The 25,405-nt window shown below is 40.3% G+C and overlaps 1 protein-coding gene across 1 annotated transcript in view; it reads right to left on the bottom strand.

Annotated features, from left to right (window-relative positions):
* Positions 1-25,405, bottom strand: part of FOCAD (focadhesin) — a 2,336,882-nt gene that overhangs the window by 469,802 nt on the left and 1,841,675 nt on the right. Inside the window, exons 31-32 of the mRNA XM_044060381.1 lie at positions 20,691-20,838; positions 11,166-11,285 (exon numbers count right to left, since the gene is read on the bottom strand). Coding sequence (XP_043916316.1) covers positions 11,166-11,285; positions 20,691-20,838 — 268 coding nt within the window. The remainder of the gene's footprint in view (positions 1-11,165; positions 11,286-20,690; positions 20,839-25,405) is intronic.

The following is a 25,405-nucleotide window of genomic DNA, read 5'->3' as shown; positions in this document are numbered from 1 at the left end:
TGAAGAACATCATATATATGAGCTTGGTTTTCTCAGTATTAAAAGTCTCAATCATAAATCATATGCAAATTAACTATCATTTTACTAGTCCTTTCATTAAAGTAAACGTGTGTGCACTATTATAGTGTAAATATGAGTTACTGAAGGTGAATTTCTATAAATGTTAGATTTAAAACCACCATTAGCACTAGAAACATAAATACCCAGATAATTAATTCCCTCCCTATGGTATGAATAAGCGAACTTAAGAAATTTTGGTGGGTGATTCAAATAAAAAAATAAATTGCAGGATACAATCCTGTGGGACACTCCAGAAGAGAAAACTATTATACAGATTTCTAAAACAGGCCCTACAGTGTGCAAAATATTCAGATGGGAAAACAAATACATTTTTCTAACTCCACAGAGCAAGGTTTGCAAATACGGGAGCAGAGGCTGCCACCATTGCAACCCCCTTAATCTGCTGGTATAACTCCCCTTCAAAAAATATATTATAATTTCTTAAAACTATATCTACATAATCCATCAAAAATTAGCAGTTAAACCCAAAAGGTTTTCATGAAAAACTTGCAAATGAAGTGAAGGAATGGGCAACTGCAAGAATTATATCTTTATTAAACTTCCAGAAAACAAGATTAAGCCCTTTCATCTTGCTTGGAGGACTTCATCAGAATACAAAGCAATGCCTTCCAAACCATTCTGTAACACCAAAATGAGCTTAATTAAAATCAATTACAAACTTACTTTAAAAGTTTAAAGAAACAACCACTTTTTATTGCACATTCTTTTTATGCACATTATTACTTTTCACAAATTAATAAGCCTGCTCTCCACCAGATGGCAATCAAAAAAGTAAAATTTAACATACATTAAGAAAAATAATAACATTTCTAAATACCTCTAAATAGGTCATTACAAATGTCAAAACGCATAAACCCTAAAAACTTTAGAAATATTGAAGATGTGAAAACTTTATATTTTTCTAGCATATTTTACACTCTTAAATATAACACTTCTATTACAAAAAAATATTGGTACAAAAGATTTTAAGAACTGAGAAAGGAGTATAGAGAAAACAAATATCTAAATGAACCCTAAAAAGACACAATCTCTTCTAATTTTTTAATGCTCTTAAAGTGCTGGTTGTATGGTTAGACTATCATTTGGAAGGCATTGGTATGAATTCTGATGAAGTCCTCCAAGCAGGACAAAAGTGCTTAATTTCGTTCTGTCGAATTTTAATAAAGATATAATTCTTGCAACCGTCTGTTCCTTCACTCCATTTGCAAGTTAAGTTATCCTTGGGAGTATAACAACTTTTTTTTTTAAGTTAAGGAATACACTTCCTCATTTTGCAATAAATAAAACATCAAATTTGTATAGTTTATACTATTAAAAGTGACAATTTCCCCACCATTATCCAATTTCATAATTATCAGGGATTTATCATCCCTGATTCTATTCAAAAGGTCTGTCTCTTCCATACTAAGACTGAGTTGGTTAAAAATATTGTGCTTCCTTTGTAATTTACATATATAATGCAAGCAGGAATTTTCAAATGCTTGAATCACAGTGGGAAAACTTGGTTGAAAATAATTTTCTTTTTAATCCTTGGACCAACTCTTTTAGAACCAGGATTAAGATTTTTGAACAACACAGATAAAGTCAACTTCCTAATGAACAATTTTAATTCCGCAATACAGTCCAGTGGATCAAAGTTATAACTGGAATAAATGTGAACCCCTTCTCAAAAAGGGAAGAAAACTTGGGTATAATAGACAAGCGGCTGTAGTTAAAAATGTTACACCCTTTGTAACTAATAACCGCACCATCACTGCTTATTTTTATTTATTTATTTATTTATTTAACATTTGTTGACCGGGAATGTCCGACTAGGTTCCACAGAGCCTGTTTTCAGTGGAGGCCCGGGGAGAAACGCTCCAGATGCATGTCTTTGGACTATTTTTAACATACTATCGCCACTTCCTAACTCTTCAGTTATGGAGGTCTTTAAAACTGTTCCCTTCTGCCTTTTCCCCTTCTTGGGTTAACCTTGCTCCATCTTGGTGTTGGTGAATTGTGTCCATGGTTGACCATGTTGGTCCAGTGTTGGAAATTTTCCCTCCCCATTTTGCCAACCTTTCTAACTCAACTGTTATCACAGGATCATAGGAGATTACTAAGCTGTCGACCCGGAGGTCATTTTAAGCCTAGCCATTTCAATGCAATGTAATACCGTAGAGGTACTAGTCAATACCAAGATTGCATTTAATGATGACTGCCCATGTCCAGCAGGGTTGTGGGCACTATCCCCAGTAAGAAATTACGGTGCCCCATCTACTCATTCAGGTCAATCCTGAACAGTGTCACTGAGGTGCACTGTTTCACATGAATTGCTAAGCCTGCTCCAAAGACATGGCAGTTGCTGGGAGATGAATCTGTCAGTCCAGCATGTTCTATTTACGTTGCAGGCCATATTTAAGTCCCTGGAAAGGGTAGCTCTAGACCCATTTGATTTAAGGATATGTAGTAAGTTCATTATGTTTGGGTTCTGGCTTCCCACTGAAGACCCCTTGCTCCATCACATACATAACATAAGATGTTGTCAGTGTGTTCATTAATTAAACCACTATATCCCATGTAACCATTGTTAAACTGTATCAGACCCCAACACCATTCCACAGGGGTCACTTGGACTACTAGAATGAAGTGTGTGATAAGCTGATTTACTGTGATATTGTTTCAGGTCATTTTTATCTTTTTACTTTTCTGTTTCTTACTGGAATCACTTTATCAATCTGCTAAAAATATGATTATACTTTCTTTCATATACTGTGACAAGCAAACCTTTTTGTAGATTATCATTAAGACTATTAACTTCCTCCATTATTTCATACATACATTTATCTTTAAACCTAATAAGTTCCAGTAACAGTTCAAACCATGCCGATCAAACATATCACAAAGTTCATGGTAAAATAAAGAACTGCAATCTAAACCATTAGGGAATTTATAACAATGTAGTCCCTGTGGAATAATCAGCAGCCTCAAACATTCATTAAAAAAGCATTCTCTATTTGTAAATTCCACAGTCTTAGTCTTTTCTGAAAAATTTTCAACATATTGGAAAAAGTAAGGTTGTTCCCATCACCGTCCATACCGGGAACATGATTCCCATTACAAAGGCCATGAACTATGTCCACACCAGGCAGCCAAACTGAGACTTCAGGGAGGCCATCTCACAGCAAATGGCCAAACACTGGACTCCTAAAAATAGTAATCCCGGACCAGGAACCAGAAAAAGCACCCATGCAAAATAGGAAGTCCAATGGGAGTTGGCCTCCACAAGTCTCCATGTCAAACTTAGCATCACAAGTCACCCCATAAGGGAACACAAAACAGTTTGATCCACTAGTGGCATGATCTACAATTATCAACATTAACCGGTATATGGATTCTGTGGGAATCTCAAAAGGCAACCACCTTCAGAATTTACCTTCAACCAACATAAATAGAAGGAGGCACTGAAATGACCCCTGAAACTAAGCTAAGCTAAAAAGCATTTAAAGAGGAAACAACACTACATGCCCCCTTCATGGATGGAATCTGAAGAGCTTTAAGTCCCGAAAGGAAAAGTGATGCTAAGGCTAACAACCAAAAAAAATACCCAATCATTTCTGGCCAGGAGTCATTCTGATACCCTCCAACTGAAAATGGGGCAGTCTCTACTGTCACTGAAGTAGTACAAACTGGGCTTTCCATGAAATATCTATCATTTAGGAACCCAAAGTGGAAAATAAAATGAAGGGAAAGAGGACCAGAAGGATAGGGGATAAGCTAGAAGGTCCAGTCACAGTTTTAAATGATCCACCCAAATGAGGGTTCTCTTAGCCAGGATGAACTTGGCCAGCCATGCCTTTCAAAAGCCAGCACACAATGATATTCAGGTGGCATGGCAGTAAGGAGGTGGTCATAGAGCTCTCCAGGGATTTTCAGCGGGCACACATGATGGGGTCTAGCAGAGGATGTCTTTGAACTTTTCCACTGCGTTTTGCACCAGAAAGGACTACAATTTCGGAAGATGAGAGACATAACTGACAGCCCTGATCTCCAAAACAGCAAAGAAAGACATTATTTTGCCACACCTCTTCAGAGATCTGGACTCCCTGTTGTGCATCAGAGGAGAAACAGACTGTAGTCTCACTGCTAACTAATACAGACCACATCCGGGCCTGCTACAGGATGCTAAGATAACAAATCATTCCAACTGGCTATGTATTGTTTCTTGGCATTGGCCATCTTAGAAGAACAAAGGAGTCAAGTGGGGATGCCCCCAGACTTCTAAAATACCCATAAATGCTAGATCCAAAGGATATAAACAAGGAATGTCTCAGTTCCCACCTGTGCAAATTCTATGAAAGCAGTCCAAAGGCTACAAAAGCAGAACAGGTGTTCATGAAAAGTACAGTTTTGTACCTACCATAAATGTAGATGTTCGAAGATCCACATTGCTGCAGTCTTGACACTTGGGTAGTCCGCTGTCCCAGTCGGCCCGAATACCAAAGTATAAGGCTGACGTCGGTCAAGGCGCATTAGTCTGACGTCAGGACGTCAGGGTACAAATGCGCATGACCGACGTCATTTCCTCAGTCTTTTCTTGCCCCAGATGTCAGAAGACCCTAAAAAGATAAGGCCAAACCAAAAAACAACAACACACCTAACACCCCTGTACCAAATATATGTACAATATATACAAAGTCAGAAAGGTACAATCCCACCCACACAACCACCCCTAAACACAGAGGGGAAGGAGGGAGGGTAAATTGGACTGCAGCAATGTGGATCTTCGAACATCTACATTTATGGTAGGTACAAAACTGTACTATGTTCTTCATCTCACATTGCTGCAGTCCTGACACTTGGGTAGAATCCCAAAGCAGAGGTAAGGGAGGATGGCAAATCACAAAGAAGCAGGAGCTGATAACATGCCCTGTAAAATAGCAGTGGCAAAACCAGCCCTAGATTTAGAGTAGAGAGGAAGGTGGTAATGCTTAGAGAAAGTATGCACTGAACTCCAAGTAGCAGCCTCCAAAATATCCTTAGTTGCCACCCCCCTTAGAAATGCAGTTGAAGTGGCAGTAGCCCTAGTGGAATGAGGCCTAATCCCAGCTGGAATCTCCTTGCCATGATGGGAGTAACAGAAAGTAATGCAAAACCCAATCCACTTAGAAATAGTTTGTTTTGACACAGGCTTACCCTGAGAACTCAAAGCAAATGAAACAAACAACTGCTGAGACTGCCTAAAATCCTTAGTCCTGCTTAAATAATAACGTAATTGCCTGTGTACATCTAAAGTGTGCAAAATCTTTTCACCCTTATTTTGGGGATTTGCATAAAAGGTAGGCAAATGAATAGTTTGGTTTAAAGCCACACTAGAAACCACTTTAGGCATAAAGGAAGGATTAGTACGTAAAGATACCCTATCCTTATGAAAAATCAGGAAAGGCTCAACCGCCATAAGGGCCTGCAATTCAGACACCCTTCTTGCAGAGGTAATGGCCAACAAAAAAGCAGTCTTCCATGACAAATATTTCAATTCAGCAGTAGCTGCAGGCTCAAAAGGTTGTAGAGTGAGTTTCTCCAACACAAAATTGAGGTCCCAAGCAGGAGTAGGAGCTCTACGTGGGGGTCTTATATTCTTTGCCCCTCTAAGAAATTGCTTGAACAAAGGATGAGAAAACAATGGTGGGTCACAATCATAGTGAGCTGAAATTGCTGCAGCATGAATCTTAATGGAAGAGAAAGACAAACCTTTGTCCAATAACTCAGTAAGATATTGAAGAGCCACACTCAAATTTGGCTCAGAAACATCCAAATCCTTTGCTGCACTCCAAAATGAAAATCTCTTCCATTTTCCTGCGTACACTTTCCTTGTACTAGGTCTTCTGGCTTCCATAATCACATTCAAAACTTGTTGAGGAAGCTGAGACCTGCTATGGTTCAAAACAGAATATGCCAGGCTGTTAGATGAAGAGAGTGAAGCTTGACATTGAGTAGATGACCGTCCCTCTGAGACAAAAGGTGTGGAATCAAAGGTAAAGGCCATGGAGGCTTCCTTACCAGACTCCTCAGCAATGGGTACCAGTGCTGCCGAGGCCAATCTGGAGCTATTAGAATCATCCTTGGCTTGTCTTGCCTGACCTTTAGAAGTACCTTTGGGAGGAGAGGCAGAGGTGGAAAGGCATACACATGAAGATTTTTCCAACTGAAAGAAAGAGCATCCACTTTCCAGGCTGTGTGATGAAACCTTTTCGTGCAAAACTTTGGCAGCTGGTGGTTTAGTGGAGAAGCGAACAGATCTATGTCTGGAGTTCCCCATGACACTGTCAATGTTTGAAATACATGAAGATCCAGTTTCCACTCGTGGGGATCCATGATTTGCCTGCTTAACACATCTGCTAAGGAGTTCTGTGCTCCTGGCAGAAACCTTGCTTGAAGATTCAGTTGCAAGCTTAACGCAGTCTCCCACAAAATCATTGCTTGCCTGCATAGAGGATAAGAATGTGTTCCCCCTTGTTTGTTGATGTACCACATGACAGTTGTGTTGTCTGTCAGAATCAACACCTGCCCTGGAAGAAGTAAATCCTTGAAAGCCAGTAATGCAAACTGGACTGCTAACATCTCCTTCATGTTGATATGTAGATGCTGCAGTCTGGCAGGCCACTTGTCTTGTATCCACTTTCCATTCAGATGAGCTCCCCAAGCTGTGTCTGAGGCATCTGTCGTTAGAGTCTGACTCGCCTCTGGCCGGGTCACAGAGAGTCCCTTGTTTAGGTGACATTCCTGAGCCCACCACAAAAATTCCTTCTGAATGCAAGGAATTATTCGAATGACAGTGTCCAAATCCTGGCAGTGCTGTGTCCATAAATTTTTGAGATACCATTGCAGCTTCCTCATATGCAGTTTGGCATTGGGAAGCACCAGAATACAAGATGCCATGAACCCTAAGGCTTGAAGGACTGTCCTTGCAGTCAGCCCGGACTGATGAGATAGTTGATGGAAGTAAAGAGAAAGATTCTTTTGTTTGTCCGGGGTTAAAAAGGCCATCTGGGTTGCTGTATTCAGTCTCACACCCAGAAAGCACATGTCTTGAGAGGGTACTAGACTGGACTTTATTTCGTTCACAGAATACCCTAGGCATCTTAGCACTGCTATCACATATTCCAAATGCTGAAGAAGAATGCCCCTTCCTTGAGCTAGAATCAGGCAATCGTCCAAATAAGGATAGATTTGTATTCCTTTTAGCCTGAAGAAAGCTATCACTGGAGCCAGAACCTTTGTGAATACTCTAAGCGCAGTAGATAAGCCAAAGGGCAATGCAGAGAACTGATAATGAGAATTCCCAGCTCGAAAACGCAGATATTTTCTGCAAATTAGCCTGATAGGAACATGAAGGTAAGCTTCCTTGAGATCCAAAGTTACCATCCAATGATCTTTGCCCAGCAGAGGTAAAAGCTGTTGTAACGTCAACATTTTGAACTTGGGAATGTCCAGATAAGTGTTGAGGATAGATAGATCCAAAATTGGTCTCCACGTGTTCCCCTTTTTTGGTACTAGGAACAGGCGAGAATAAAATCCTAGGCCCCTTTCTGGCACAGGAACCGGCTGAATGGCCCCTATTTGGAGTAACAGAGAAATTTGCTTGTGAGCCTCTTTCCTTTGTTGAGGAGGAATGTCTGGCATGCCTTTGAAAGGAGGCAAGGTATGGAAATAAAACCTGTAACCGTGGTGAATGATATCCAATACCCATCTGTCTTGGGTAATTAAACTCCAGTTTTCTTTGAAAAGTGCCAACCTTCCTCCCAAAGGTGCTGCCAGACGAGAAGATTCTGGCAGCTGAAAAGGCAGGTCATTGGGTCTGTTTACGAAAGGACTGACCTCTGCCCTCACCAGAAGACTGAGCAGGTGAACTCCCTGTTCTAGGCCTAAAAGAACCTTGAGCTCTGCCCCTACCACGTCTAGACCTACCCCTAGACTGGGAATCATAAGCAGGATATGTCCACCCCTTGGTAGGCCAATTTCTACTAAACTTCGGAGGCTGAACCTGCAAAAAATCTTTAACAGTCTGCATAGACTTAGCCTCATCTTCCATTTACTTTAGAACTGCTTCCACAGGCGAACCAAACAACACATCAGATTGTAAAGGAGCATCTAAAATCCTTGTCTTCACATGCTCAGCTAAATTCTGATCCCTCAGCCAGGCGTGCCTGCGAAGAACCGAACCAGTGGCAGCCACCCTCGAAGAGGCCTGCACAGCATCAAAACCACATTGCAAAGAATGCTTACCCACCTGTTCAGAAACATGAACTAAATCCTGCAACTCTTTACACTCAATACCTTCCGCCAAAGCATCTACCTTAGACTTTAATTGTGAAAGGAGATAATTTTGGTATTTCAACATATGAAACTGGCAATTCAAAGCTCTCATGGCCAAAGTGGAAGAAGTATACACTTTCTTTCCCCATCTATCCAAAGCCCTTGCCTCTTTATCTGGAGGAACAGGATTTTTAACAACAGAAGCCGTAACACCTTTAGGCCCCTGTGAAACAGTTTCTGGGTCTGCTCTAGGACTCTTAAAAAGATACTTATGAGCTTCAGGCACCCTATAATATCTATCTGGTTTTACAGGAGCAGGAGGCAAAGAATCAGGGTTCAGAGAAGCCTCTGCAAAAACATCCTCCACCACATCTAGAACAGGAGGTATAGCTAAAGGCCTATGCTGGGGTAGAAACAAAAATTCCCTCAGCCTTTTCCTGGAATCAGAGAAATCCTGACCTTCCCATTTAAAATGCTCCCTCATGGAATGAAGAGTCTCTGAAAATGAAAAATCCTCAGGGGGAGAAGCAGAAGGAGTAGAATCATCTACATCAGAATCAGAGTAAGGGGACTACTCCTGCAAGTCTTCAGCCGAAGACTCAGAAGCATCCGAACACTGCTCAAAACTCCCAAGCTCAGGTTCCACCCTAGGCCTCTTATCAGGAGGGGGCATAGAACCTCTAATCATTGTAATCAAATCTTCTGCCATCTTAAGCATATGCTTCTTAGGTACAGACCCTGAAGAACTAGGGGTAACACCTGAAACAAAACCTGGCCTGCCCCTGGGAGAAGCCTTGGAAACAGCAGGGGAGGGCCTAACCACCTTAGGAAGGGAGGGAAGAACAGCTACCTGAGAAGCCCCTTCCGCCTGGCCTACCTCCTGAGAGGTCACATCTTGCAGTAATAAAGTCTCTCCCTGGGATTCCAAAGAAATTACTGGCTGAACCTCTGGCTCCACCGAGCCCTCTAAAGAACCGACGTCCGGTACGAACGGTTCTTCCAGCCTAGGCTTTGCTGTTTTGTCCTTGCGCTTTTTTGATGAAGCGGGCGTCGGAGCATCCGACGGCATTTTATAATTACACCGCTTCCCAAAAACTAACCTGGCACAATCTAATCTTCTCTTAATAGTGCGTTTGTTAAATCTAGCACAAGAGCGACAGCCAACCACGTCGTGCTCAGGCCCTAAGCAAGGTATACACAAGGTATGGTAATCCCTATGAGGTATCTGTTTCCCACAAGAAATACAGTTATTCACTTTTTCTGACATCCGGTAAAATACTGAGGCAAGAAAAAACCAAAATATTCCCCAACGGGGTACTTAGCCAACTTGGATTCGGTCTGAAACTCCGACTTCGGAAAATCTCAGAACGCCAACCTGCACTTGCAAAACTGCTTCTGCATCGGACCATGCGGCAAAAAAGACAGAGGAAATGACGTCGGTCATGCGCATTTGTACCCTGACGTCCTGACATCAGACTAATGCGCCTTGACCGACGTCAGCCTTATACTTTGGTATTCGGGCCGACTGGGACAGCGGACTACCCAAGTGTCAGGACTGCAGCAATGTGAGATGAAGAACATCCAGGTGTCTTACAGGACTTGCTTACATCAATAACAGCATCACAATCAAGAAAGTGAAAACAGTACTTGAGGAAGACTTAGTAACATGATCTCATACAACCCAAAAAACAAGAGTCACGTTTGACTTGCATCAGCATGAACAAACAACAACAGTGTACTAGATAGCCGGCAGATGGGGACAGCATATACCCATGAACACACCAAAAGCATGGGGGATGGAAACCAGTGTCAAGCATGGTGCTGGCAATACACCAAAATCTCAAAGAGTGAAGGTCCACAAATGTGTCTTAAGCTATGACCAACAATCAAACAAGCACCTGATACTGCACACTAGGACCTTGGACCATACAGCAGACTCATTTAACTGCTACTCCTCAACTAGTATTGACCAGTCATGCTGGGCCTGAGTGGTAGGTGTCCCAGCAGAAGAAGCCAGTTAACCACAATTCACCATCATGTGATTCAAGGGTTTATCTCCCAAGACCAGGCTAGATGGACACACATACAATTCAATGATTCTGGGAAGAGGTGATGTAAGCATCCTGGGATGTAAACCCTAAGGCAGAAGCTAGGGGCTGCTTCTCCTACACTCTGGACTATAGTGGCAGGCCAGAACAGGTTCAACTTCCTACTAATCAGGAGGCAATCTCAATGACTGCAAAGCAAAATAAAAATAGACTGACCTTTCAAAGGGCAAGGTCTCAACCAGTCCTCAGACCTAAAATCCCAATGAGAAAATTCTGGCCTCATCCTTGGGACATGAGAGGACCCTCTCACTAGTCCTGTGAAAAAAAGCTTCCTTCAACCATATGAATGCAGGACTTGGTCATGTTTCTAAAATCTCTCACAAACACGGGCAATAATATGAAAATAACATGAAAATGAAATAAACTTTTACAGACAACAGTAAGGAGTGAAATCCAAACAATGCAAGCTGCATTAAAGAACTGGTGAATGTCAAATTCTTGTTGGGCTTATAAAGTAATCACATGGTGTCACAGCATGGATCATAACAGGTGCATACACATTCATAAATATAACAAATTCCAAGAAAAAGGATACTAAATTTTAAACAGTTGAAGATATTAATCCTAGCAAAGGACCCATCAAGGATGTTTTTAGAATTACTTTGGTGAAGTCTGAAGACAAGACAACAAATATAATAATTTGTACACAGAATCATAATGTGTGTCTCCTATATCACTGACCTGCTGGTTCTGCTCTGTCAAGTTCCGTACATTGTTCATGATTTCCTCAGCTTCCGAAGCTTGAATGATGGTGGCATTGAATGCGCACACACTGACACAAGCAACTGTATAAGCCAAAACCTTGTAAGAAAAAAGAGAGAAAGAGAGACCATCAACACTGGCCATGGGGATGAACTTATCTTATAATGCACCAAAACATAATAATTTGGCTTAAAGACTGCAAGTGAAGTTGAGCAATGTCTACCACCCACATATGTGGATATTTTGGTGGCAGAATGATCCAGCAATTAAGTGTTGCTGTATTACATCTTTTGACTTTCCAGTTTGGGGTCTTGGATGGAATGCCTCCTCTGCATAGCCTCTGTAGGTCTTTACTCATGTCTATGTAGGTTTTCTCAGAGGTGATTTCCATTTACAACTCAACTATATACAGATAGATGAACTAGAAGGCTTTAAATTGTCTGTAGGTGTAAGTGAGCTCTGTGTATATGCTTCCTGTGACCATCTGTCATCCTACTTCATAGTAGACTGTTAATCCAATGGACCATTTTTAGCCTAGCCAATGATCTCACCAGTTTATCAAGACATGAATTAACATGATATCCCAATTTAGTTTCAATCCTTTTCCATTAAGGATTGAGAGGCCAAAAAAGGGTGTACTTGGTCTGCCCATCAAACCTGGATGGGTTAAAAAAAGGTAACTTATATGACTACTCTGCTTTGCCTCTACAGGGAGTATATGTTCCACAAAAGAGATATTCTCTGCAAAAGATATCTATTCCACCAACAGGTCATATTTATGTTTAAATTTACTTGGTAAGGAAACACTACAGTCTCATAAGATGCATAGTATGCCTATACCGGGTAAATACCAACAACATTATATTCTATTTTATTTATTTATTTCACATTTGTTATCTGGGTTAGTCCAACTGAGTTTGCAAACAAACCTATTTTCAGTGGAGACCAGAGGGGAAAAGCCCCAGAAAACATAAGTAAAGATAAAGTGACAATGTACAAATATTAAATAACAATCACAATACAAAATATTTGTAAAAAAGAAAAGGTTATTAACTATTTGGATTGCATTGATAGTAAGCAACCCATTTTCAGTGGAGACCCAAGGGGAAAGAGCCCCATCAAACATAAGCAAAGATAAACATACAGGACAAAAACTATTAAAAACAACACTGCAAATACAAAATTAATTATAAAGAGAAAAACAAAAGAAGAAATTATGAACATTAAGGGTTGCACTAACAGCAGTGGTCTAACTTTACTACATATAAGAGTAAAAACAAAAAGATAATCATTGTTCAAAAGAAGGAAAACATACAGACAATGATAGCAAGTGGTGGGAAAAGAAGATAGTGTGGAGAATGGGAGGGGGAAAGAAAGGAGAGGGCTATAGTAGGGATACAGTAGTAGAGCTGAGGGTTTAGGAGGTTAGTTTAAGCAGAAGCTACTAACAGAGGAAGAAAGTTAGGAGATGGAACAGGTTATACAGTAGGACAGATTAAGACTGTGTGGTCAAGGCAACAGCGTATTATTGGTCTGATAATAGAAGAGGAGACAATGATTTCCTTGTATCTAGAAGAAATGCCCTTGGTAATTATCTTCATCCTCAATCCCCCCTTTTCCATTTTCTACATAGGGGCTGGGGTGTCATGTCAACTATCACTATCTCTATTCAAGGACATTCTACTGCCTTCTGTGATGCTCAAAAATGACTGTCGCAGGTTTTCTCTCACACAGTCCATCCATATCTTTGCTGGATGCCCTCATTTTCTCTTGCCTTCTTCCTGTCCGACCCAAATATTCTTTACCAAACTGCTTTTCAGCACCATGATCCGTTCTCTTTGACCATTTCTGTAACTGGAGCTACTTTAGTTTCTGCTCTTGCCATATGTTTTTGCCAAGTCCAGTAATGCCCAGTTGGACTCTTTCCTCATATCTAGCTTCTTCTCGTGTATCTGTCTCACTGAAAACATTGGGTCAGTTGAGCTGCATCCTGATCTGAATCCAAAATGCTCATCTCCCATCTTAATTTCTATTACTCTGCATATTCATATGAAGGTGACCAATCCCTTATAACAGAGCTGATATTTAGGCGGTGTTGCTTACGTGACAGGAACAAGAGCACATAAGTTTACCAAAAGATACAATTGTAGCATTTTTTGGAGTTTAGTTTGTAGCCGTGGTCCAAGAACCCTTTAGTAGCATGAGGTAGATCTCCTGCAGAATACCTAGGCCATCTGGGCTATATATGACAACTCTAAGTTTGCATCCATTGGCAATATATCTCAGCCACAAGCCTTTGGAAAATGCTTTAACATGACAGTAGTAGATACCATAGAGGAGTGGTCCCATAATAGATCCCTGACAGGCATCTCTGAAAACCACTTTTTTAGATGAGAGTATACCTACAACACTATAAGACTGGGTTCTGTCAGTGTACCATTTTGCAATCTAGTGGATAAGATACGGTTTTACATTTAATTAAATAAGCTTATCAATGATGCTGGAATGGTATTCAAAGATTTTGGCCGAGTACTGTTATGTTCTGTGGATTGAGTTACCAAGTCTAATGCCTTAGTGACTTGTTCAAAAGATCTACCAGTTTTAAAAGGCAGGATTTTACCTTTAACAAACCCCAAATTTGTTACGGCACAGGGTATGAAGACGGCTTTTGTCTTTATTTATGAGGTTCATAATGTTGCTCTCCACTGCCTTACAGAAAAGGCTGGTGCGGCTGACATAACTATAGTTGCATGGGTCAATCCTGGGTAAACCTTTGTGGAGTGGTAACAGTTCTCCATACTTCTGCCGAAAGTCAGGAGGAGATTGAGACTGAACAGAGGACTTACAACTGGGTGGTGACACAGGCATACTAAGATGCTGTGAGCAATTTGAGGGGTATGTAAAGTTATAACTGAATTTGTCTACTAATATTTTAGCAATGTTCTTCGGGCATGACTATGTAATGTTACTTTATATTAACACAAGAGCACTGCTGGTTATTTTATCTTACAGTTTTGATATGGCTGAATTATGGTTATTACCATGGAGGAAATCCACAATTCATCTTATTCTTGCTTGCAGAATTTGATTTTCTTTCCAAATTTCTTGTTGATTTTTGATCACTTCTCCAGCTGATGGTGTGTCATGTTTACTTGTATAGGCTAGGAGTTTCTTCCTATTATTGCACAGTTTACATCTTAGAGGGACTTTCAGCGCTAGCTTGGGGGTGGACATTGACTACATCTGTGAAAACTGCACTGTGTAAAGCAGGGTGATCTGAGTGAGGAGGGTTTTTGAATTACATCATTAGTTTTGCTTTGAAGTGTTCTTTGAAGATGGACAGATTTCAGTGCGACACTGATCTCACATGAAGAGTAAATGTTACTGCACGATAGTCAGCTATGAACAGTTATATGGTAACTTTGGGCTCAGGGCATGGGGAATATATCTGAGTTAACAAGGTCTAACATTTTTGAGCCTCTCTTTGTGATTTGGAATAATTGATCCAAAACGCTGACATTAATGAAATCCAGGAAACCTCTGCACATACTTAACTGCAGTGGTGTATGTTCCCTAGTTAATGGACAGATAGCTGAAGCCACCCAAGGGGATATTGTTTGGTCCTATGGTGAGGGATGGCAGCTTAAGATATGCCTTATGGTCTGCCAATGTAGGGGGTACAGGGTATTGTTTATCACAAGAAAAATATACAGAAAGCATGTTTCAGCAACTATGCATATATCAACATTTTCAACGGTTAAAGAATGTCTGAAAGGAAAGCGACATTTGCTTAGGCTTTTAATACTCAGCAGTGCTACCTTTATATGCTTTTGATTGTGGTTCGCTATGTGGAGACTAACCTTGCCAAAATTGGGCATTATGGGGGAAGACAAATTCTTAGTCAATATATGGAAGCCAGAAGGACAGAGAGATCAACCTTCCCTATCCAAGCAGTTGGGGTTCTCAACCATCTCATCTTGGTCTGAAATATACTGGAGACTCCCCAAAAATGACAACAGTAATTAAGGCAATAATTAAAGTAAATTATCTTTTGTTTGTATTGCGGTATCATTCCTGGCAACAGTTAAGGTAGTGTTCAATACTAGGTATTCTGTTTTACTCCTTTTCAGTGCAGGGATACTTCCAGCTCCTTAGAAACTTGAAGAGGATACAGCACTACTGGAAATTATTTTATTCACTATTTCCATGGGATTTAATCACTTAAAGCAGTAGAAAAGTGCTTTTCTACAAAGTTCACTTTAAAGCTAAATGTATGTTAACATGCTTAAATCACAAGTTCTACACAGAAACAGACGTTCATATTTTATATACATCTTCTGCTCTCACTCATACTCTCTACGTCTAAAAAATATAAATTTAAAATAGTTTTTCTCGTGTGTGTATTTGTTTTATATGGCATACTGCAACATGCTGATTATGAAAAATATGAACGTGCCATTGAAAGTGCTCTCAGAATGTATGCAGTATAAGAACATTCTCAACACAATTAACCATTCACAAAGTCTTACTCTGCAGTTATTACAGTATAAAACAAAACAACCTGCAGTGAAGGAAGCAAATTGAGAGATGGCACTGTTGGGGAGGATTATACCTTATAGAAGTACCTGTTTTACAGCAAAATGTAGGGTCCGGGAGACACTTGCAGTCTTGGAATTTCCTTGGAGCGTGAGAATTTTTTTTTTTTTTTGCTTATAAGGCAGCCTATACCATAGAAGGGTTGTATAGACTGAACACTGTAATGAAGGTATAATTTGCTTTATGTTTTGAAACTGTAAAGTCAACTGGGCAAATATTTTGGTTTGTTGAATTTGAATAAACCTGTGTGTTTATATACGCCCTAACCCAAGAGTCTTGATATATAAATACAAATATATACACACACATATATTTATATATGTAAATACATATGTGTGTGTGTGTAGGTGTGTATGCATATGAATACATATTTATATATGAGTGGGCGTGTGTATATATTATATACATATTTGTGCGTGTGTGAGATTTCAGTATTTCGAGCTTCTGAAGTGAATCCATATATATATATATATATATATATATATATATATACATATACATATATATATATGTGTGTGTGTGTGTGTGTGTGGATTCACTATACAATCTTGAAATACTGAAATATCGAATTTCAGTATCTCAAGACTGTATAGTTGAAAGTGCAGTTACCCGAAACTGCACTATATGGAATGCAGCAATGTCGAATCTGCTGTTGTGGTGTCGCGCTCGTGACTTGGGCTGCAGTGTGTGGATTTAGCTGGGATTCAGGTAAGTGGTGTTTTCATAAGGGTATTGGGTAGGGATTTTAGTCTGTGTAAGTGTGTGTGTAGTAGTGGGTTTTATGTGTTTGTGTGTTTAGTGTGACCTCGGAGTTAGTATATATAAGTGTGGGGGGGGGGTGATTTGAGAAATATAACAGAATGCAGTGAAACTAGATGGATAATCAATCTGGGTGCTGATAGAGCACCTGGCCAGAATGGTGTTATTCCTATCAAGCCTTTTTTTAAAAAAGAGGAGGGCTTTTTACTGAGTCTCTGATTGGATGTTATGCATTTTAAAAGGTGTTCATAACTTTTGTATGTTGTCTGAAGAAGGGTTTTTAAAACCTGAAAGCCCTAACCTACTGCATTTTATTAAACTCCAGTTTTTTTATCAGCCTGGTGGTCCGGATCGTCTGTTTTTGCTGTTGGAATTTGCTGTCTACAATTGTGTTTTTTTGGCAGATGAGTTAATTGAGGGTAACACAGTGATGAGTGGAATGTTTGGCTTTGGTAGCGAATTTAGTAATTTTCTTATAGCAGCTTTCAAGTTTTGAAGTGATGGAAAAGGATAGGTTAGTTAGCAGCGGGACGCCATACAGAAGGGAGGGAAGGAGGTATGAGGAGGCCAGAGTATGCCTGGTAGAAGTAGAGAGGAAGTGGTTGTTTCTGTATAGCATACCTAGTTTTTGCTGGGTTTTCTTTACATTTTGCTGAATATAGATGTCGAACATGAGGTGTTCATTTATAGTTACACCGAGTAGTTTGGCAAAGGGAACAACTTCGATCGGAGAGTTGCTTTGGCTAAGGACTTGGAAGGAATTTTTATCAAAAGAGAAAGATTTTGAAGCTGTGAATAGTAGTATTTTAGGTGTGTTAGCATTGAGAGAAAGGTGATTTTGGCACATCCAGATCTCTGTAGATGAGAATGCAGTCTGAGTTTTAGATAGGAGTTCAGGGAGGTTAGAGGCAGAGCAGACAAGTGTGGAGTCATCTGCATATTGGATGACTTTGGCATTAGGAATAGCAGAGTGAAAGTTATTGATAAAGATATTAAACAGCATTGGTCCGAGGGTGGACCCCTGTGGTACTCCGGCAGGGGTGGGTAAGAAAGGTGAGGTGCCTTTTTTCCATTTCACAGCCTCAGATTTACCTGCCAGATAGCCTGAGAACCAGGAAAGTGCGTTTTGGGAGAGATTTAGGTTTGAGAGGTGACTTAGAAGGTGCTTATCGGAAACGGTATTGAATGATTTAGAGTGATCTAGGAGCACTGTGGATACGAAGTTCTCAGAATCTCGGGCTTGATTGATAGTTTCTAAGAATGAGAGAAGAGCTGTTATGGTGCTATGTCCTGGTTGGAAGCCATGTTGGGTAGGGGTAAGAAGTTGTTTTTTAGTTAGAAAAGGCATTTTTCTAGGATTTTGGTGATCAGAGAGAGAAGAGCTATAGGGCAGAAGTTTGAAATGTTAGTGTTTTTGCCTCCCTTGTGGAGAGGAAGAATAAAGGTTGAATGCCAGAGTTTAGGGACATGGGATTCCTTTATGGATCTATTAATTAGGATACTAATTGGGAGAGCTACACCACTGGCAGCAGACTTGAGAAAGGAAGGGGGGATATTGTCAGGTGCATTGGAGCAAGGTTTAAGTTTGGATAGAAGTCTTTCCATGTAGTTAGTGAAGACAGGTTTAAGTTCAAACATAGGGGGGAAATTATTTGGAAACTTAGATGAGATGGAATATAGGAGAGATGGGTCGTTGTTGGGAAAAGTTTTCATTAGGTAGGATATTGACTCTATAAAGAAAGAGTTGAATAGTGAGGCTAATTCGAGGTCAGATTTACTTGGGTCTGGACAGGGGTTTTTTTTGGAGCCTGGGTTGAGGAGTGAGTTTATGGAGTTCCAAAAAAGCTTATGGTTTTAGGGATGGTTGGACTGGAGCTTCGTGTAGTAGGAGTTTTTGTCTTTGAAGATTTGCTTTTTTTTTTTTTTTTTTTTTGCAAAGCTAGGGAGCTGTGTATATTGGAGAAAGGTTCGGGAAGTTTATTCTTTTGGTAAAGTGTCCAGGATTTGTCTCTTTGATGCATAATTTGCTTTGTTTCTTTGGTTAGCCTAGGGGCAGTTAATAGTTTTTATTCTTTTTTTCCTTGGTGGGGCTGGGGAATTTAAAGCATCTAGGAAAGTAGAATTAAAGTGGTCTGTGGCTTTATCGAGTGGAAGGGTGTTTAGAATGTTCCAATTCGTTTGTTTGAGATAGTTAGAGAAGGTTTTGGGGTCAAATTTACTAAGGTTGCGGGTCTGAATATACTGATGTTGGTGTGGATGGGAGATGGTTGCACAGTAAATGAAAGCTGGGAGGTGGTCACTAATAGAGTCAGGGATGGTGCCAGAATTGGTAATTATTTGGATGGGTGACTATGATCCAGTCAAGACTGGATACTGGGGGATTTGCTTTATTGGGTCTGGTGATGGAGTGGGTTACTTGAGTAAAGTTAAAGAGGTAAATGGACAGGGAGGGTATGGGACTGTTGATTTTATTCCAGTCGATGTTTACATCACCTAGTATGTAAGTTTCAAGGTTAATTTCAGCTGAGGCCCGTTGGAGTGTCTTCAAGGGTTGAGACGTTATTTCCAGGTGGGATATAAAAGGCGATGATACAGAGGCTTTTGTGATTACTCATTTTTAATAGACCGACTGTTAGTTCTGCATTGGCAAGTTTAGGAAAGAGGTTTGGTAGGGGAATTAAGGTAAGTAGACTGGAATAGATTAATGCAACGCCTCCGCCTTTTTTCTTTGGGCAGTCAGATCTAAGAGTGTGAAATCCAGACAGTAGGATTTCAGAGTCAGAGATGTGGGGTTTGAGCCAAGTTTCAGAGATGGCTACAATGTCAGGTTGCTTATGACTTAGCCATGCTTGAAACTGATGTGCTTTGTTGTTGAGACTCTGGGCATTGAGTGTGAAAAATTTAAGAGTATTGTAGGGGATGAAAGGTTATTGGAAGGGGGAGGGTAATTACTATTTGTTGGTGGGTTAGGTCCAGGGTTGGAGTGAATGTCTCCAGCTAAGACGAGGTTATTGAAGGAAGTTATTTTAGTGTGTTTTGGTTTGGATTTAGGGTATTCTGGATGGTTTAGTATTTGTTTAACAGTAAGTGTCTTAGCAGTAGTGGAAATAATTTTAGGATTAAAAATGCAGAGGGCTGAGCTGAAACAGAGAGGAGGAGATGGAAAAGAAATGATTACTTGTGTGAGGGAGGAGATGGTTTTGTGTGGGAGTATGGTACGGAGTAGAGAGTGGAAGCTGATTGGAGGTATAGGAGTTGGCGTGGTACAACATACTGATATAACATACTGTTACCATCTTGAAAAGTCATTTAGAAGAGATCATTGCTAAACACAGAAATATGTAGATTTCCTCCTTTTGAAGACGTACTGTGAGAGCTTATGTCATCTTGGCAGTGGAATTTCATTATGCCCCTGCCAATGATCACAAACTCTCATATCACAATTAACACCCAATCACTCACTCCACTCTTTATAGTTATTCTAATTGGCTGATTTATGTCCAAAGATGCAGGAGTGCAACACTGGTCCTTATAACTTTTTTTCAGGTTTAAGTTTAAGGAAAGAGAAAAAAGAAACCTACTTTATAATAATCAGAAATGAAAAGTGTTATAAACTGCATTATGAGTCTAAACCAAACTAGCAGTGGGAAAGAACCATGACTAAAAAGTGAAAGCTCTTTCTAAGTATCTTCCATATCTGATGGCATCAGAAGTCTTTGCCTCCCATGTATTTCTGTTGTTTACCTTTCTATTGAAATTTTATATAGAGTACATTACATCAAGTTAGTTAATACTTGTCACTCTAAACTGTTTTAATGTAATATAACTTTTCTCCCCAAGCCTCCGCTAAAAATGGGCTCTTGGCCCAGTCGGACATTCCTGGTATACAAATGTTAAATAAATAAAATAAATACATCAAAAGGCTCCTCTTGTGGAAACTGAAATACTTAATCTACTCCACTGACTGCTCTCTCTGGAGATGAAAGTTTACAGTGTACTGAACTGCTGATAAGACTGCAAATAGAGACACTGTTTTTCCTGTATAACATCTCTCACCTTCAGTTGTTAAAATAGAAATTCAAATATTTTAAGTCATACATATTCATGTCTAATGCAAATGCTGCTTTTCTCACGTCTTGCCCTGCTTACCTCTTGCACCATTCGACTTTGATAGGTGCTTTCCTCCAAGCTACTGCACAGCTTCCGGAGTGTAGATGATACATGTGCTCGAGATTCTGTCTGACTACTTTGGCTCATTACTGAAAGGACCAGTCCAACTCCCAATATACATCCTGTACTGTAACAAAAGAAAGAAATGTTAAAGGAAACAAAGTTATATATAGTCAAAGACTGCCTATAAAACATTTTGGAATTAATGGTACTCAAAGTACAACAGGGGCACAAAGTGCAAATCCATCCATACACGTATAAAAGTGGTGACAATGCCTTATTTCACATGATATTCTACACCATTCTGTTATGCAGTTCAAAGAAATGTTCACATTTTCCTTAATGTACTATCATCTACATTGCTGCAATCATCTACATTGCTGCAAAGTACTGCTAAAAGATGCTAAACCTTAGTGATGCCTCCAGTGTTTCTCTAAGATCATCCCAATGATGCTTCTAGGCATCTAGCAGTGCATGTTCATATCTCTGTTAATTCCAAAACCATGCTACATACAAGGAATTTAAAGACTTCTTAAAGCTCATCTTCTGGGCAATGCAACTGCATTAATACTTGACTTCTAGCCAATACAGCTAGAGAGATACTAAATGTTTTTTTAAATGTTATTTATGTTGTCATATTTTTCATAGTTATCTAAATATTGCAGCAAACAAACACCAAAGACATAACTGCTTAATATCATACAAATGCTTAGATGGATGTACAAATTGAAGACAACAGCACATGTGAAGCTTGAGTGGTTACTCAGATACTGTAAATTGTTTACAAACATTACAAAACTTAATATTTACTGTTTTACTGTGACATAAAACCCCTAACCGGGAAAAGCCGAAAGAAGAAAAAGACGACTGTGACATAAAACCAAGTTTGAGAGCTGGAATCTAAGGCATGCAGCCACAGTTTAGATAAGTTTGTGCTGATCAGTTTTCCATTTACACTTCTTAGACAAATATGGTTCTACACATGCAAATGTTTGAACTGAACTAGATTTTTGTCTAAAGTCTCAGGACGCAGCCATTGGAAATTAAGAGCACACCTGCAGAACTCCAATGAAGGAATAAGCCTGCAGATGGTAACATTTGTAACTTCTTCAATACTGAACAAATCTGTTCAACTCAGAGAAATATCTAACAATCATGATGTCAAAGAATTCCTAAAAAGTCAAAATACTGCCTTGCATATAGTGCAGATTTCCTCTTAATTTTGCTCGCCCTTCCTGTGTGTCATATGCTGTCTCAGTTACAGCCACCTAGACTTTGCTCCACAATGCTCTCTGCCCACGTGTGTGTCTGGGTGGGTGTGAGACCATTTTCTTTTTCAGGGTTCTCCAGAGAAATACAAGTATTTGTGTTAGATAGACACTAATGAAGTTGGACTTCAGAAAAACAGTAGGAGGAAGAGACAGATGCACACATGTGGGCGTGCTCTTGCACACACACACACTTACTTACAGGCAGCATGAACCATTCAAAAACGCAGTGTAACATTAAGTTCTGAGAAGTAATAGTTTGCCTAATTTAAGGGTTGCATGGTTTTCATTTATGTTCATTTCTGATGGGTAACCCTGCTTGCATACGAAAGGAACAATGTTTTTACTCTGGTATTTAATAAACCAGTCAGAATCCTGTTAAATTAGTATGGAAAAACAAGATACTCAGATGATACTGTAAAGACAAAATATGATACTATAAAGACAAAATAAAGTGAATGTACATTAGAACCTACTCTTTAAATATTCATGGATTAGTCAAAAGGGTCTCCATCTATACACTCTTCCCAACACTAAAGGGTACTCTCAATGACAGACGTTAATGCTTTTTCCTTATTGGGTCAGCTTTAGCTTCTTGCTCACAATGTCAGGATCATCATAACAAAGTGGACAAGAAAAAGGAAGTGGCCCATCTCCTCAGTTTGGTACCTTTAAAAGGAGAAACATAAGGAGGAAAGCATTGCAATTAAAACAAAGACACCATTCCATGGGGTGGAGGGAGACTTCAGATCGAACTGTACTTCACGTAGACTCAAATATACTTAAGGTATGACATAAGCAAGCTATCTTAGATTGACTAGAATCAAGAGAATCTTCACTTAGGTATGGGAATTTACAGCAGTGACATACTGAAGAGGAAGAGTGAAGATTAGAAAAGCAGTTGATGAAAGCCTGTCCTAACAAAGTCCAGCTTGGATTTTAAGTACAAATCTAATGAGCAATGCTGCTAGCAGTGGATGTGAAAAAATAGGTGGGGCCATATTGTAATGAGCTGAAATGGCAGAGGCATGGATCTTAATTGATGAGAAGGATATGCCTTTGTCCAGCATCAGTTAGGTATTGTAAAATCTGAGGAATATTTGGTACAAGCGTGTCAATTCCTTGTTCCTGGTTCCAAGCACAGAATCTCTTCCATTTTTCTGCATAAGATTTTCTGGTGCTGGGCCTCCTGGCCTCCAAAATAACATCCATAACTGCTTTAGAGAGAGGTGTGTTCTGAATGGTTACATTATCAGCCATGCAGCCAGATTTAGGGTTCTGAGTTGGCTGTGCAGGATCTGATTGTTTTGTTGGGTCAGTAAATGAGGAATTTGAGGTAATGTCCAGGCTGGGCCTTGAGGCAAGCTCTTTAGTATTGGGTATCAGTGCTAGCGTGGCCAGTCCGGGGCAATCAGTATCATTTTTGGCTTCTCTTGTCTGACCTTTAGGAGTACCTTGGGGAGGAGAGGCAGTGGAGGAAAGGCATATACTGTAAGGGTTTTCCAGCTGAATGACAGAGCATCCACTTTCCACTTTCCATGCTAGTTTGTGATAGGTCCTTGTGCAGAATCTCTGTAGTTGGCGGTTGTGAGGGGAGGCAAATAGATCCATGTCTGGGCATCCCCATTTCCTTGTTATCATGCTGAAGTTTTGTGGCTCTAGTTTCCACTCGTGAGGATCCACGAGGTTTCTGCTTAGTTCATCTGCCAGAGTATTTGTCTTTCCTGGCAGGAATTGTGCTTGCAGGTGTACTTGATAAGTCAATGCTCTGTTCCACAAAATCATGGCTTGTCTGCAGAGGGGGTAAGAATGTGCGACTCCCTGCTTGTTTATGTACCACATGACTGTAGTATTGTCCATCTTTATCAGCAGTTGTCCTGGATGAAGTAGATCCTTGAAGGCTGTCAGGGCATTCTGTACAGCTAGCATCTCTTTTTGATTGATATGAAGATGCATTTGGCATGCAGGCCATGTGCTCCAAATACATTTTCCTGCCATGTGGGCCCCCCAGGCATAATCTGATGCATCTGTTGTTAGTGTCTGCCTGGCTGTGGGTAAAGTGAATGGCTGTCCCTTGTTGTGGTGACAGGCCTGTGCCCACCATCGAAACTCCTGTTGCAGGCAGGGAATGAGGGTAATTAATGTTTCCAGGCAGTGGCAATGTTGGGACCAAACACTTTTTAGATACCACTGTAGCTTCCTCATATGCAGTCTTGCATATGGAATTAGCAGAATGCAGGATGCCATGAAGCCCAAAGCCTGCAGAATTTTTCTTGCAGATAACTGGGTCTTTGTTGCCATCTTTTCGAAGTAAGAAGTCAGTTGCCTTTGTTTGTCTGGTGTGAGATAAGCCATCTGGGTAGTTGTATTTAAGCTTGCACCCAGGAATATTATCTCTTGAGAGGGTACTAGTTTTGATTTCTTTTCGTTTACTGTGTATCCCAGGCAAATTAATCTTTTTACAAACGCCAGATGCTTCAGTAGAATGTCTTTGTTCTCTGCTTGAATATGGCAGTCATCCAAGTAGGGATATATTTGAATTCCTCTGTCTGCAAAATGCAATTACTGGTGCCAGGCATTTTGTGAAGACCCTGGGAGCAGTAGATAAGTCAAAGGGCAGTGCAGAGAATTGGCAGTGCATTGAGCCAGCTATGAATCTGAGGTATCTTATGCAAGATTGTCTGATTGGGACATGCAGGTATACCTCTTTGAGGTCCAAAGTTATAAGCCAAGCCTTCTTGCCCAGCATGGGCAGAAGCTGCTGCAGAGTCAACATTTTGAATTTTGGAACACCCAGAAAAATGTTTAGAAAAGCAGGTCCAGTATTGGTCTCCAGGCTTTGTCCTTTCTAGGTACTAAGAAAAGTCTTGAGTAAAATCCTTGTCCCTGCTCTTGCTGTGGTATTCGCTGAATAGCCCTCATGGCCATGAGAGATGAAACTTGTTTTTGTGCCTCTGCCCATTGATTGTGTGGCAGGTCTGGCATACCTTTTGCCTTTGGAAGGGTGTGAAAGTGGAACCTGTAGCCCTGAGAGACTATATTTATGACCCATTTGTCCTGAGTGATCATGTGCCAAGTTTCCTATATGGTTGTGATTTGTCTTCTCCACCTTTGGAAGTAGAAGCACCCCATTGTTTGGGCCTGTATGAGCCTTGGGGCTGGGGTCTGCCTCTAGGGCGTCTGTATCTGCCTCTTTCTGGCCTGACACTGGAAAGGACCAATTCTTAGAAGGCCAGTTCCTGCTAAATCTGGGTGGCTGTACACATGTAAGAAATCCTTTACTGTCTGCATAGATTTCGCTTTATCCTCCATTTTCTTCAACACCTCTTCTGCCTTAACACCAAACAAAGTATCATGCTGTAATGGAGCATCCAATAATTTTGCTTTAACATGATCAGGCAGATTCTGTTCCTTTAACCAAGCATG

Source organism: Protopterus annectens, chromosome 2.part0, assembly GCF_019279795.1.
Source record: "Protopterus annectens isolate FY-2018-M chromosome 2.part0, PAN1.0, whole genome shotgun sequence".
Taxonomy (NCBI): Eukaryota; Metazoa; Chordata; order Ceratodontiformes; family Protopteridae; genus Protopterus; species Protopterus annectens.
This window is presented reverse-complemented; position numbering and strand designations above follow the sequence as displayed.